Here is a 16,481-nt window from a genome sequence, read left to right on the forward strand (position 1 = left end):
AACACGTTTAGATTGAATGGTAATTTATAATCAGTCACAAGAACGTCGAATCTGAATCACTTGAAAAAAACACGGGGGTGCTTAACTTTTTTCCAGGTGTATATTTGAATAATAGCATTCACTAGAATTCTGCCGGTTCTGGCTTATATTTGAATAATAGCATTCACTAGTATTCTGCCGGTTCTGGCTTACACATGAATAATAGCATTCACTAGTATTTTGTCGGTTTTGGCTTATACTTGAATAATACCATTCTCTTGTATTATGTCGGTTTTGGTTTATACTTGAATAATACCATTCACTAGTATTATGTTGGTTGTGACTTGAATAATACCATTCTCTTGTATTATGTCGGTTTTGGTTTATACTTGAATAATACCATTCACTAGTATTATGTTGGTTGTGACTTGAATAATACTATTCACTAGTATTATGTTGGTATTATGTAATACCATTCTCTTGTATTCTGTCGGTTTTGGCTTATAATTGAGTATTATAATTCACTAGAATTCTGGCGGTTTTGGCTTATATTTCAATAATACCATTCAATAGTATTATGTTTGTTTTGTCTTATACTTCATTAATAACATTTACTAGAATTATGTCGGTTTTGGCTTATACTTCAGTAATACCATTCTCTTGAATTCTATCGGTTTTGGATTATATTTCAGTAATAACTTTCACTATAATTTTTCGGTTTTCGCTTATACTTGAATAATGTTATTCTCTTGTATTATGTCGGTTTTGGTTTATACATGAATAATGCTATTCACTAGTATTCAGTCTGTTTTCGCTTATACTTGAATAATATCATTGACTAGTATTTTTTCGGTTTGTGCTGCTACTTGAATAATTTTATTCACTAGTATTCTGTCGGTTTGAGCAGATACGTTAACATTATCATTCACTAGTGTTCTGTCGGTTTTGGCTTATACTTCAATAATGTCACTGAGTAGCATTCTGTCGGTTTTGGCTATTACTCGAATAATACAATTCACTTGCTTTCTATCAGTTTTTGCTTATACTTGAATAATATCATTCAATAGTATTCTTTAGGTTTTGGCTTATATTTGAATAATGCCAACCACTAGTTCTTGTCGGTTTTATCTTGTATTTGAATAATATTTTTCAACAGTGTTCTGTCGGTTTTCACTTATACTTGAATAATACCATCATTAGTGTTCTTTCGGTTTTGGCTTATACTTGAATAATACTATTCACTAGATTTCTGTCGGTTTTGGCTTATACTTGAATAATGTTATTGACTAGAATTCAGTCGGTTTAGGCTTTTACTTGAATAATGTCGTTCATTAGTATTTTGTCGGTTTTGGCTGATACTTGAGTAATATCATTCCATATAATTCTGTTGGTGTTTGCTTATAATTGAGTATTATAATTCACTAGAATTCTGTAGGTTTATGCTTATACTTGAATAATACCATTCGCTAGTATTATGTCAGTTTTTGCTTATACTCGAATAATATCATTCACCAGAATTATGTTGGTTTTGACTCGTACTCGAATAATACCATTCACTAGTATTATGTCAGATTTGATTTATACTTTAATAATGTCATTCACTAGATTTCTTTCGGTTTTGACTTATAATTGAATAATAATATTCACTACTATTCTTTCGGTTTTCGCTTATACTTGAATAATGTCATTGACTAGAATTCCGTCGGTTTTGACTTATACATGAATAATACCATTCAATAGCGTTATGTAGGTTTTGACTTATACATGAATAATACCATTCAATAGCGTTATGTAGGTTTTGACTTATACATGAATAATACCATTCAATAGCGTTATGTAGGTTTTGACTTATACATGAATAATACCATTCAATAGCGTTATGTCGGTTTTGGCTTATACATAAATAATACCATTCAATAGTATTCTGTAGGTTTTGTCGTATACTTGAATAATACCATTCCCTAATATTCTCTCGCTTTTGCCTTATACTTGAATAATATCATTTACTTGTATTCTTTCAGTTTTCGCTTATAGTTAAATAATATCATTTACTAGTATTATGTAGGTTTTGTCTGATACTTGAATAAACTATTCACTAGTCTTCTTTCCGTTTTGACTTATACTTGAATGATATCATTCACCAGAATTATGTTGGTTTTGACTTATACTTCAATAATACCATTCAATAGTATTCTGTAGGTTTTGTCGTATACTTCAATAATACCATTCACTAGAATTCTGTAGGTTTTGTCGTATACTTGAATAATACTATTCACTAGTATCTAGGCTGTTTTCGCTTATACTTAAATAATATCATTCACTAGTGTTTCGTCGGTTTTGGCTTATAGTTGTATATAATCATTCACTAGTATCTCTGTTGTTTTTTACGACTATTTGAATTATATTTTAGTAGCTCCATTCACTATATATTCTAAGCTAAATTTTAGGCAGTCGCGTGTGAAATGTTTTTATTAAAATTTAAAATAAGTATGTCGTTTTTTTTAAAATTTAATATCGCTCAGGACTATTTCCGTTAACAGATAGGAGATAATAATAGTTAACTTTGGACTGTTTTAATAAAGTAACTTTCTTTCCAGAGAAATTGTGGGCAACAGACGGAATATCAACCAACAAAACACAAAACTTTACCATCTGCTCTTCTACACATATGACAGCTTTCTCGGTTCTTTTGGTAAGATTGGTAAAATTACTTCCTCTACACGTTATATCTGTGTTATTGAGGCATTGTTTGTGTTTACTTCCTCTACACGTTATATCTGTGTTATTGAGGCATTGTTTGTGTTACCTAGAATCCACACAAAAAAATTACCACTAGTTGAGGTTCAGATGAAATAGGTTATCCTAGTTTAATTCATGAGAAGCTACACAGATCTGTTACATAAAACCATATTTTTGTAGCTAGTATTCATACCTGTGTACTTCCATATGCAAATTTTATCCATCCTCTAATTTTATATTATTTTTCAAAGTGTTAGGTCGTCAAGAAATTAATGTCGCTTTTTTTAGATGAAAAACTTGTATATCAAAACAAAATATTTGTTAAATGAAATAGTCTTATCGATGATGCTTTTCTATCTTACAAATAAGTTGTTAATGCCCTGATTAAAGAAATCACTTGGTTTTGAAGCAAAAAACATGTCGATGTTCTCTTTAACGTCTTCCACATTTGCATATGTTTCCCCATTAAGATGGTGTTACAGCGAACGAAATATATGGTAATCTGATGGTGCCAAATCTGGAAAATATGGTGGGTGGGGGAGAACTTCCCAACCCAATTCCATAATCTTGTGTTGCGTCAAACATACCACATGTGGACGTGCATTGTCGTGGAGAAGAACACCTTTCTGATTGACGAGTGAAGGGCGTTTCTGATGAAGGACTTGATTTCACTGTTCCCGTTGCTGATTATACATCTCTGCATTGACAGTTCGCTGTGGATTGATGAGTTCGAAATGAATTACCCCTTTGATGTCCCACCAAATGCGAAGCATCACTTTCTGCGGATGGAGCCCAGGTGTTTTTGGTCGGAAGTGGTTTTTATCTAGGACTGAGCTATTGTTTTTGACGTTTAATATTCGCATAGAGAATCCATTTTTCATCACCGGTGACAGTTCTGTCCAAAAATTGTTCACGCGCATTACGCACCAAAAGAGACGAAGCGACGTTCACACGTTGGAAACGATGATCATCGGAGAGTTCGTGAGGCACCCAAACACCTTCTTTAAGGAGTTTTCCCATATTCCTTAAATGTTTACGTATTGTTTCATAAGAGACATGCAATTTCAGAGCCATTTCACGAGTCTGTTACTTTGGGTTAGACTCAACAAGCGTCTTCAAAGCATCAGTATCAATTCCAACATGTCGGCCCCTGCCGTTACAGTTTTGAAGGCTTAAGTCACCTGAAGGGAATTTGCTGAATCATCGTTGACACTTACGAACGTTCAAAATATTTCCATAAATTTCTTTGATATTCTTTGTGGCTACAGAGGCGTTGTTTCCTGTTTTGTATTCAAACAGCATTACATGCCGAATGTGCGTCTCGTCATGTGCCATCACTATAAGGGATTGATTGGAGTATATAAACTTTACACATTATATAGGCTACACTATCTTGACGTTTAGGCGGTTCTTTTAAGTATTATACGTGATGTACGTTTTGTGGGGGGTGGTTAACGTAAGTGTTCGAAAACGCGACATTAATTTCGTGACGACTTAATATGATTATGCTGTTGACTAGTGCTTAAGTAATGACCATTGAATAACAAGAGGTAGACAGGCATTTTGTATATTTCTGTATAAGGTTTCGTAAGTTTGATTACTTTTCACTCTGGAAACATAAACATTTATAAATACAATTAAGAATATAAATAATATTTGCCGGTGTATAAGATAGTAATTTTTACTCTTAAAGCAATACCTAATTTTACCCCTCGTCTTATACACCAGTTCAAACATAAGAGTTCCAGTAAGAACTCTCCAGTTAACAGCATATTTAACCAATACTACGTTGTTCCTTTTACTTTTGTCTGTTTTTTATTTTATTTTATTTTTTTCCAGTGGCACAGCGGTATGTCTGCGGACTTACAGCGCTAGAAACCGGGTTTCGATACCCGTGGTAGACAGAGCACAGATAGCCCTTGTGTAGCTTTGTGCATAATTAAACACAATTGCTTTTTTTTTTGAGTAAATGCATTGACATCGTGCCACCTACTGGGTTACAATAACATATTTGTAACTGTATCATTTGTATCGATTCTTCATAACTAGAAGCTATTTAACTCACATGCTAGTTACAATTAATCAAGACATTTTTGATTTGAAATGTATTGATCTCATCCGTTATACTAAAATGTTGCTAATATTATATGAATAAACTTAGTTTCTGTAACGTACACTAATTTTATAAACATGCTTTTGTAGCAGATCACTATATCTTAAGGTTTAATAATTTTTTCGTAAAAGAAAATAAGTTGAAATGTGATAAACTTCGTAAAGTTGTTTATTGCATGTTTGTGACTTAAGTTATGCCGCTTTGAGCTGTCTGTAGCGTTTGAAGAGCATAAAAACATACTTGTGGTTGTATTGATTACCTAAGAGCGCAGGTTAGCACAGTTTAAAAATAACTTCTAAGAATTTCTTTACAAAAGTAACATCCTAGACTTGCTTGACAGTAGAGGTCGTCCTATAAACCGAACCTCAAAGAAATACACTTAATTAACTCAAAAAATCCAGGGTCGTCTTATACGTTCAAAACGTTGTAAACCATAGTTATCTTTGTAAAATAATTTAAAGTAAATAAAATCACATATAAATAAAACCACAAAAATTTTTGCAATCTCTGATTAAATATAATAATAATTTAAAATTCATAAATACATAAATATATTAATTACACAATAAAATATAAACCATATGAAGTTCTAATTTTAATACATAAATATATTAATTACACAATAAAATATAAACCATATGAAGTTCTAATTTTAATGATTATCAAGTGTACCTCTAGTACATAATTTAATAAAACACACCTTTACGTTAATGTGTTGTACGTGAAGATAACTTTTATAATGATAAAACACTGGGTTTCGATACCTGTGGTAGGCACATGGCTATCTCCTTGTGTAGCTTTGCCCTTAACGACAAAATAAATCAAACTAACAAATAAGATAATTATTTGAAAAAGGTGAAAAATATTACTTTATAAACGTCTTCTATAAACTATTAACAAAGAAAGCTTTGAATTTCTTAAAATGTTTTCACATTTTAATAATCTAATATATTTTGTCATTACGTGACCAAAAAAAGACAAACTTTATAAAATGTCTTAGATATTTAAAGGAAAGTATTGAAATGAACGTTAGATGATATTGAGCTTTAATTTCGGTTTCTCACATAATATTTATGTAAATTTATTCCAAATCTGAAATTGTGTGTTTCTTCCATGTATAGTTCTCCACATGTTTTACAAACTAAGGCATGAATAATGTACTTTCAATCACAATCAACAGTGGACTTTATATAGAATAAAATGGTCTTAGTGGAATGTGGGATGCAAGCATTTTTTGCCATATTTCCTATATGGTATAATGGGATGCAAGCATTTTTTACCATATTTCCTATATGGTATAATGGGATGCAAGCATTTTTTACCATATTTCCTATATGGTATAATTCATACTTTACTTTATAACATGGAAGAAAACCTTTCTTTTTGGTTAATAATCAATATAAATTTTCGGCTGTGATAGAATTACTTTGAAATTATTGAATACTTTAAGTTTTTATTCACCACATCCTCAAGTGGTTCTTAAAAGTATTTATCAAAACTAACATATTGACCATATAAGGGATAATAGTTTATTTTTATTTTGTTTCGTATTTAGCGTTTGCTATGTTGAATCTCCTTTTGCTTACTCTATCTAGATAGTGACATTATTTTAAATCATTTTGATTCTTCGAGTCTTATTTTACTAACTTTCTCTTGAGAAATTAAATTATAAACTATTTGTGCTAGACTTACTGGTGCATTTAAATTACAATGCTTATGTTGATAGCAAAAAAAAATATATGTGATTAACCTTGTTTGAAGTTATGCACAAGACTACACAATGGGCTATCTGTGCTCTGCCCACCACGGGTATCGAAACCCGTTTTTTAGCGTTGCAAGTCCGCAGACATACCGCTGTGCTACTGGGGGGCTTTATATGTAAATTGGTTGGTTTTAAGAAATATTTGTAATTAATTCTTCATTGTTTTTTAACCTTAACTAAAACATTCAGAAAGGGTAATTGTTTCACTCATCTTTCACTTTTTTTCTTAAATTTTCTACTTCATGATTATTATTTCAACTTAAAAAGCAATCATCAAAATATATTTGCTGTGATGTTTTGAATCATTTTAGTATAATCTAAAGCGATATGATAAACAATAAAAAATATTTTTCAAAATATCCAATTACTCGTGTAAAAATCATAAATAATATTCAACGTTAAACTGGTACACAATTAAAAAACATTTTATTTAGGCCTTTCTACGTCGAAACATGTAGAGTCGTCAACTTTTTGAAGGCCATAGATAGCCCTAAATAACACGGTTTTAATTGTGTACCAGTTTAACGTTGAATATTATTTATGATTTTTAACTTTATACACAAGTGCCAAAATACTATAATTACTCATGTGTAAGTTTGTGCAACTTTAGTCACTATAGCTGACCCTCATAGTTGACGATAAATAGCGATATCGTAAAAAAATAACAGTTCTTAAGAGCTGAATCTAAACCTTTAAGGACACACATCGTATTGAATTTAATTAAAAACAATTCTCCTAATGGTCTAAAAATATTATATTGCTTTCAAACCATAATCGTGATTTGATACAGTGATACTAAATTCATAATCATTAAACGATAGTTGTTATATTTGTTTTCAAAAAAGTTTCTAATTTGTTTTATATATCTCTCTACTTTCGAGATAAATAACTAAAAGTATCTCCAAAATATCACCCAGTGATTCCACAATTTTCTTTGTTCCACCTACTATTAGTAACCTGAAATTTTTGGAGGACCTTTTATTCATATGTATTCTGCTGGTTACTTTTTTATGGTAATTCTTATTTTTTCTGATTTGTGTTTTTGATAACACATAGAAAATAACATATATTTTTTTTCCTCATGTTTAAAATCATGGTAATATATTGGTTTCCTGTAATTTATTCTAACCTTCCTGCCCCCCAGTGGCACAGCGGTATGTCTGCGGACTTACAACGCTAGAATCCGGGTTTCGATACCCGTGGTGGGCAGAGCACAGATAGCCCATCGAGTAGCTTAATTACAAACAAATCTAACCTTCCATTTGTTGGCGATATTTTTTTCAAATGTCCTTCTTTTTATCCGTGTTTGTTCTAATTATTTGTCGAATCCTCTCAATCATTTCTAGTTATTTGAAATATTCCTAAACGTATTCTTCCAATGATTTTTTACATCTTCTGTCTTACCTTTATTTTTTCGTATCATTGTAATTATAGATTCGTTTTTGATAGTTAGTCTAATTTTATCTTTATCCTAATTTTGTCTTTCACCTTTCAGTTGTTTTCGAATCCCTTTTTCCTTTTCTTTCTATAATTATTTACTGTAAATTTCTCGTTGTTAAGACAACTTTTTCTCAATAATATTTTTTGAAGTTCACCATTATTTAAGTTTTTTTAATTTTTCTTATATTTTAAATGCAGTTTCCTAATGTTTATTTTTAATGCCCCCTCCAGTGGCTCAGTGGTAAGTCTGCAGGCTAACGACGTTAAATATCGGATTTCGATACCCGTGGTGAGCAGATCGCAGGAAGCCCATTGTATCTTTGTGCTTAACAGCAACCAAGCTTTTGATGTTCTGATCAATTATTCAATTGTGTACTAGAGCTATAACTGATAATCATTAAAAGTTAATTATAAAAGTGTTGAATTATGTATTTAGTGATACAATTAATAATTATTTATTGTTTGTTTTGAAGTTAAGCACAAAGCTACACATTGGGCTATCTGTGCTCTGCCCACCACGGGTATCGAAACCCGGATTCTAGCGTTGTAAGTCCGCAGACATACCGCTGTGCTACTGGGGGGCGATAATTATTTAATATTTAGTTTATTGTAAATTTAAGCCTATTTCAATTTGAAATTAGAATTCTACAGGATTTGTATTTTATTATGTAAATAATATATTTATGAATATAATTAGAGAATACACAATATTTTTTGTGATTTGAGGTGAATGGCATACAACGTCTTTAATTTTTTATGATTTTTATATATTGAAATTTGTATTAGTTTATATTTTTAATTTTATTTTTAAATGTTAATGTTTTCAGAATGAAGAGTTAGTCAAACCTACGAAACCGTTTCCTAAGGATTATTTACTTTAAAATAATTTTACAAGTTGATAGGGAAAATGTGGAAGTTACCTCGTGTCTGTGTGTGTGTGTGCATGCGCGCGCTCACACACACATAAAGAGAGAGATATGAACTATCTAAATCTGGGAACAAAACATTTCTTATGATACTTCCCGAACCTATCTGAACAACTTTAAATTGATTTCAGGTTATCTTACCTCTCACTGTTAGACACAAATACGAAATCCTATAATCCGAGCGCTTTCGAAAGGTAGACATGTCTTCATCAGGAGTGAACTGAAAATTCTATTAAGTTTCCGTTTTTGAATTTAATCACTTGATCTTATGTATGATTGATAAATGCCCGATACCGTTTTTTTGTTTCTGACCTAAGCCTAATTATTTTTTTGATTAAGTGGTTAAGGCTTTGCTATTACAAGTTCTATAACTTTGTTCTAAAATTTTCTTTGTGGTTGTTGTTTTAACAGTAATTTATTTCCGTAATGAAAAGTTATATTTTTTAGTTTCATTAAAATTATATATATTTGCTCTATAAGTTCAATAAAATGTGTGTTTTTAGGATCCAACTCCTAATACCGAAGTTAGTTCTGACCACCAGGAAGCGTTATCCATTATATCTTATGTTGGTTGTGTTGTGTCTATTTGTGGCTTGATATTGACTATTCTTACATACGCACTTTTTCGGTAGGTTGTATTTTGTTTTTGAAAATTATTTTAATTTATTTTGCAATGAAACATTCCAGATAGATGTATAGAAGTTCAGTATAGAACAGTCTAGGTAAGTACTCCTTAATATAAATGTAGGAAATGAAATATTGTTATTTACAAGTACTATATTACAATATTATTTAAAATTGTTGGGAATGGGGACCTTGAAAATAATACAGAAACAAGATGAGTATCTTAAAGTGAAAATGCAATAGCAAAAAGTAAATAAACAAGGTTAGGTTTGAGACGTAGTGTTTACATAACTTCCTCAAGCTACAAATCCCTATTTTGACTCTCCTAAATATTACAACTTTAAGACATGGAGTCAAAATATGGATATGTACCTTGAGAAAATAATGTTAACACTTTAAGTTACCCCTCTTGTTTCTGTATTTTTTTTAAAAATCCCTATTCCTCCTTCTTAAGCAAAAAATTTTTAGTATTATTGTTTTTCTTTAGATTATTTCATGTCCATCATGGATATACATCTGCATGACAGCAATACTGTCCTACTTGAAAAAGTTTAATTTAAAGAAATACGTTATTGGTTTGATATGCTCTCTCGGGAAACAATGACAACCTGTGGATTGGCTTCATGCAGATTGGATGGCTATTGTTCCTGCTATCATTTCCACAATGTTATCATTGATAGTGGTATAGCATGTATGGTCACTATGATGCATGGTGATAAACATAACACATATTATGTATATGCTTGTAAAATATATATAGCTAGTATATTTATTCCTTGTAGCTATATGGGGAGTATGTAACACTGGAATGATGCATGGACTGGATTTTTTAACCGCGTAAGTTTTATACATGCATGCACATGTCTCTGTATATCATGAAATAAATAGCTCCGATACTATTAATTACATTAATTGTTAATAGGCGATTAAAATCAGCATTATAAAACAATAATGAACTTAATATAATATAGGCATTAGATAGATTTTGGTAGAGCTCCCATTGTCAGTCCTAGTTGTCACCTTAATGCGGATAATGTTTTTGGTAATAGTTCCCAAATACATTGGGAATATCTCATCTATCAAACAAAATCCAAACGCTGATGTTATACTAGCCAGTAAACATGGAAAATCAGTTAAGGGTATGGAGTTGAGGGCTTATACCCTAACGTCTCAACTCCTACTGCCCTTCACAGTCTGCAGTCAGTTGTGGGAAGGCAGTTACCTTTAAAAGTTCTTATAGTTCCTAAAGTAGAAATGAAACCAACCTAAAATTTCTACTATATGAAACTCCCAACGTCCGCCCTTACAAAAGAAATCCAATAAAGCTAAAACTCTGGTGGGCTGTCGTTGCTGTATACTTTATTTGAAATTAAATATTTTCTAAATATAATATATAGCTACAAATTTTTGCCTCACTTTCGCCTAGAATCGCCATAATTTTCGCCAATTCTTGCTTGCACGATTCTTGCCACTCTTTATCGTCAACTTCAAGAATGGCTACTCTATCTCCAGTATCTATAAAATTCGGAATCGGGCAGTACTGGCTATAATTCGATACTTACCATCAGCCATCACCATGATTGCCGATCCGATGTTCGAAACTGAGCTTGGTACTATATTTTAAAATATGGCGTAAAGACTTAAAGATTTCTGTTTTTGGGAGACAGCTTAGATGTTTGTACAACTTTTAGACGTTTGTGTTAAATGGGCAGAAATCGATCATGCAGTGGGAAAAAAACCACAAAAACTGTGATCCTGTCAGCAGCGTCGTGTCCTAAAAAGCAGGAACTCTATACGTAAATAAATGATATGTAACATCAATACAGTTGTAACAATAAGTAAATAATCACCATGGTACATGTGTCATGCCTGCCATATAAAAATTAAATTACATCCACAGCCTGCACTCAGCTATATACGTTTGCATGTAGTTGATTATGAGGCTCCATATAAACCACAGACTGCATTAAAACGATTGGATGTCAACGGGTATACAGTCGCTGTTATTTGCTAGGTAGTTAAATAAACCTAAAAACTACCCTACACAATGCGCAATGATGTGTTTAGTAATATTGCCCAGGTTTGATTACAATACTCACAACCATTGTTTGCTGTAGGTTGGAGGAACAATATTAAATAATAATACAAAATAACAAATGGGCGATTTTTGTTATGAACTACTAACGTGGTTCATGATATATATTACGTATAAATAAAAGTGATTAAAATTGATTGTTCAATTTTTGTCACGTTTCTCTTAATTATCCCTTTACGGATTTCAAATCACAAATGTGTAAAAATGGCGTTCCAGATCTATCTTTAGTCTGCCACCATTGCAATAAATTACACTATTTTATCAACATACGCTACATGATTTAGCTTTTAGTGCTTTAGTCTCCCTAGGATTAGTACGTTGGCCCGCAACGTACTTTTGTTGAACTTCAGATACACAGTATGTTTGATTCATTCTTGTCTTAAAGAGACATTTATGTTGTCAGTTTGAGAGTTTGCAAGTGAATGTTGTCGTAATGTCTCAAATTAGACGAAACACGACAATGATAAAATATGTATAGCAATATATATGTACTCTGAAAACAGACAAGAATACACGTCTAAATTATTTTTTGTTGTTGTTTTTTCATTTAGAAACGCTACGAGCATACGTCTTTCGTCAAGTTTTGGTTGCATTACAGCATTCCCCCAGTAAATGAGCTGTAATTTTGTGGACTTACAACGCTAAAATCCGGAGTGTGATTCTCCGCTGTGAACAAAGTGCATATAGCCTATTGTGTAGTTTTACGTTAAAACAATAACAACAAATCACGTAAATAGCTCTTTAATCCATGATACACGAAGAGATAGAACTAACCTATGAAATTCAAATAAAAACTTCAATATACATCCATTAAGTTAGACATGTGTACAATTTAATAAGGTATAGTGTAGAATCAAACTTGCTTTTACCTATGTTTTTCAACTTTTGAAATAAATTTTGCTCTAAAGTAATAGTTGTAATGAGATATAGATCGATACAAAACCGTTTGTTGTAGAATAAATATTTTTTTCTCTTACTTAATCAATCGAAAACATACAAATGTAAGCGAGTTTTGGTTATTTACTGGTTTTTCTAGCTATCGATAGGTAGCAGCACAATAGTAGTCATTTATCTATAGTCTTTCTCTAAACTTGCATTGTAGACGTAAGTGTGAGGTGTTGATGGTAGCTTAAAGAGGGAGGAAAAAAGGATGTTATTGTGCTTTATCAAAACCTCGCTTACTATTTTACCACAATAATGTAAAATAAGCAAACAAATCTAAACACATATTTATCATTCGTATTCAAAAATGTTTTGAACCCTATTATGGAACGAGCTGATTTTTCCAAGCTCGTTCCCTTGGCTGTGGTTTCGCTAGATAGTAGATAGGGACAGTGGGAATCTCGTTAATCCATTAAAATAAGCAAACAAATCTAATCAAAATCATTCGTATTCAAAAATGTTTTGAACCCTATATTTTTTGTACATTATCAACTGATGTAATTAATTTACCAAGAGTTTATCATAGGACTTATGTTAGATTGTCTTTCAGATGTCTCAATCGCGACCGTTCTGGGAAGATTCTTCTCAATTTATGCGTGTCAATGCTGCTGATGAATACTTCCTTTTTAGTTGGTTCTCAGCGTGGATCTGGCGTGGCTGGTGTAGACATTTGTGTCATCGTAGCTGTTCTGATTCACTATTTTCTATTGACGTCCCTAGCCTGGATGTGTGTAGAAGCTATTAATATGTATCAAATGGTGATCCACGTGTTTGCCAGTACAGAAACTCGCTTTGTGTTGAAGCGATGTTTTCTAGCTTGGGGTAGGTTTATATACTTAATATTATATGTTTAGTACTCAACATATAAAATTAGGTTCTCGTATGTTAAAAAGAAAAAGTGTAATATTTTCTTGCTCTTACAATAAGCTAGCTGGAAGAATTGGTAATATCTTGTTTTGTTTTTTCTATTCTGTGGAGCGGTGCCAGTAAAGTAAACTTTATCTTCATTCGGTGTTTGTATTTTCCTTGAAAATAAGGGTATTAAAGAGAAGCACATTATATGTCTAACTGATATAAAATACATGTAGCGCAATCGGTACATTTCTCTGACATTTAGTTACCATGAGAAACATGAACAATTCTGGAGGTGCAAATATTGGATGTCACAAAAGCGGGTTTTGAGGCTCATACTGGGGCTTCCTTGCTGTGCAACTGTTATAAACAAATTCAAGTAATGTAATTTTTTACCAAGCCTGTGTCTACCGAATCATTTGTGTTGAGAAAGATATCAGTACTTTTAATCCTGAACTCAAATTGTTAATTCTTTTTAGAGAAAGCTCCCATTCTTTACGTCACCACAATATATTTTTCTGTCCAAGAAATGCATTAGCTCCAAGTTCAAAGTACTTCTTTTCTATTATTTTTAATCGAACGAACCTAAACGTTTGGACTACCCCAGTTTCAGGTTTTTTAAATTCAAAGTTTCGAATTATATGCTAATATTTTTTCGGGGGTGAATTATCTTGCATGGCTGTTACCTTGTAAAAGGAATAAAGAATAAATAAAAGCCAATGATGCAAACATAGTATGTGGCGTCACCTGTAGGGATAAATATACAATAAAGTTTTCAAATAAACATTAATAATTATTTATTTGTATGAGGGTTTTGAACTGGTGATGTGTGTGTGTGTGTTATATATATATATATATATATATATACACTTGGAAGTAATTTTAGGTACCTAAAGGTATTTAAAGCATTCATATTACATGTTCATTATGAAATATACTTGACATCGAAGCGTTATTGTGAAATACGTTATTGCAGTAACAGTTTAATACACCTATTTTGTTTCACAGTACGGAAATACGCCTGTGCTCTGTTTGTTTTACATTATATATATTTATATGTATATATATTTTTTTTCTTATTCTTCTCGTGCAGTCACTAAAACAGTAGCTGCTTCAGAGGCGTTACTAGGCGCTTTAAAAGCACCTATGGGTCTCGGGCCCATAGGCGCGGGAATTTTCGGTGTTTCATGATTTTCTGTTTGATTTATCAAGACACCAACTGGTGATTCGGGTCAATGTCAAATAGAATCGGGCTTTGTGTGCCAGTCCTAGCGATGCCTCTGAGTCGCTTAATATATTCGTTCATTGAGTTAGCGGCTACAACAGCAGCCATGTTTTTTAGGGTTAGTAAGAACAGTAGTATCGCTGCTATAATGTACATTTGTACTAGGGTTAGTTACTGCAACAATATTTGTGCCATAGTCGAGATTTCTCGAATTAGTCACTAAATATAAGTAACGTAATACACTTTTTTTCTTTTTCAAATTAATAACTGCAGTAGTAGCTGTGTAATACAGAAGTAAACTGGGGGCTAGTCACTACAACTGTAGCCCTGTTGGTCACATGTTTTGTACTGCCAACAACAGGAGTCGTTGTTAGTCAACCTATTTCACCAGATATTATCTGTAAACGTATCCATATGATACACGTTTGCTCTGGTAGTCACTAAGGAAATGACATTGAGATCCAACTGTTATAATTGGGGAAGGAGGGATTTATTACAGCAACAGCCGTTGTTAATACATTTGTTTTTCAGATATGCGCTGTAAATATATTCGTGTAATACAAGATTGCTCTTTTAGTTACTACGATAAGCAATTTTTATATCTATTTCTGTGTATATTTCATATAAAAGCGTTTAAAATTTGTTTTAATCGTTGATTATTTATAGTAAAGTGATGTAACTTTCACAGCATATCTTCTCTTTCTTCCCTTCTGATGTAATGAATATCCAAAAGGTTCTCTATTAAACTGTTGTCATGATCACATTTCCAACAAATGGATCGCATAATTATAATTAACAAAATAAGCCACATGTGTTACTGATGCACACAAAACAATCAACGCGTTTCTAGGACGAGTAACAGACGGTGCATCGGTTTCTCAACATAAATGGATTAAACTTGGATATCTACATATCATAATTAATGTCTGTAAGATCCTCTCTCGGCCATTCATATCTCTGGTTTAGGGTTTCTTTCAGATTCCATCTTATAAGGGTCAAGAGGTCATATTGGAATCATATTATACAGGGTAAATAGAAAGAAAAACATTTAAAATGATTATATCTTAAAACAAATTGTCCTAGGAGTGCGTAACTTTCCCAGAGAAACATTAAAAATGTTTAGTCTTAATGTGGAAAGTTTCATCATAGTATAGGTTGTTTCAAAACCATGTTATACTGCACAAAAAGCTAAATCTAGCAATCCTTTTGTTTTTTTTTCTATCTCATTCTTTCAGTAGTAGTTGGTTGATGATTTTGTTATTATGAGGATCAATGAACACTGTTCAGAACAAATGATGCTTCAGAGGCTACATATGCTGATTAAGAATGGCGGAAAGCCTCTCATGAAATTAATTTCCCCAAGGAGAAACGGTTTTTAAGATATGATTATTTTAAATATGGGATTTTCTTTATAATTACCTTACAATTACAATAAACTTAATTAACGTGCTGGTGTGGTTAAAAAAAAAAGTTCTAGAAAACCGTCCAAGTCACTCTGCTAATACAGCTAGATAGACAAAGTATTTTATGTTAATACACCTAGATAGACAAAGTATTTTATGTTAATACAGCTAGATAAACAAAGTATTTTATGTTAATACACCTAGATAGACAAAGTATTTTATGTTAATACACCTAGATAGACAAAGTATTTTATGTTAATACGCTTAGATAGACAAATTATTTTATGTTAATACACCTAGATAGACAAAGTATTTTATGTTAATACAGCTAGACAGACAAAGTATTTTATGTTAATACACCTAGATAGACAAAGTATTTTA

General features: G+C 31.8%; 1 protein-coding gene across 2 annotated transcripts in view; it reads left to right on the top strand.

Annotated features, from left to right (window-relative positions):
* Positions 1-16,481, top strand: part of LOC106463503 (adhesion G protein-coupled receptor E1-like) — a 77,180-nt gene that overhangs the window by 57,328 nt on the left and 3,371 nt on the right. For both annotated transcript variants that reach the window (XM_022391027.1, XM_022391029.1), the window contains 3 exons: positions 2,577-2,671; positions 9,463-9,587; positions 13,171-13,442. In XM_022391027.1, coding sequence (XP_022246735.1) covers positions 2,577-2,671; positions 9,463-9,587; positions 13,171-13,442 — 492 coding nt within the window. The remainder of the gene's footprint in view (positions 1-2,576; positions 2,672-9,462; positions 9,588-13,170; positions 13,443-16,481) is intronic.

This window comes from Limulus polyphemus, unplaced genomic scaffold (assembly GCF_000517525.1).
Source record: "Limulus polyphemus unplaced genomic scaffold, Limulus_polyphemus-2.1.2 Scaffold1426, whole genome shotgun sequence".
NCBI lineage: Eukaryota > Metazoa > Arthropoda > Merostomata > Xiphosura > Limulidae > Limulus > Limulus polyphemus.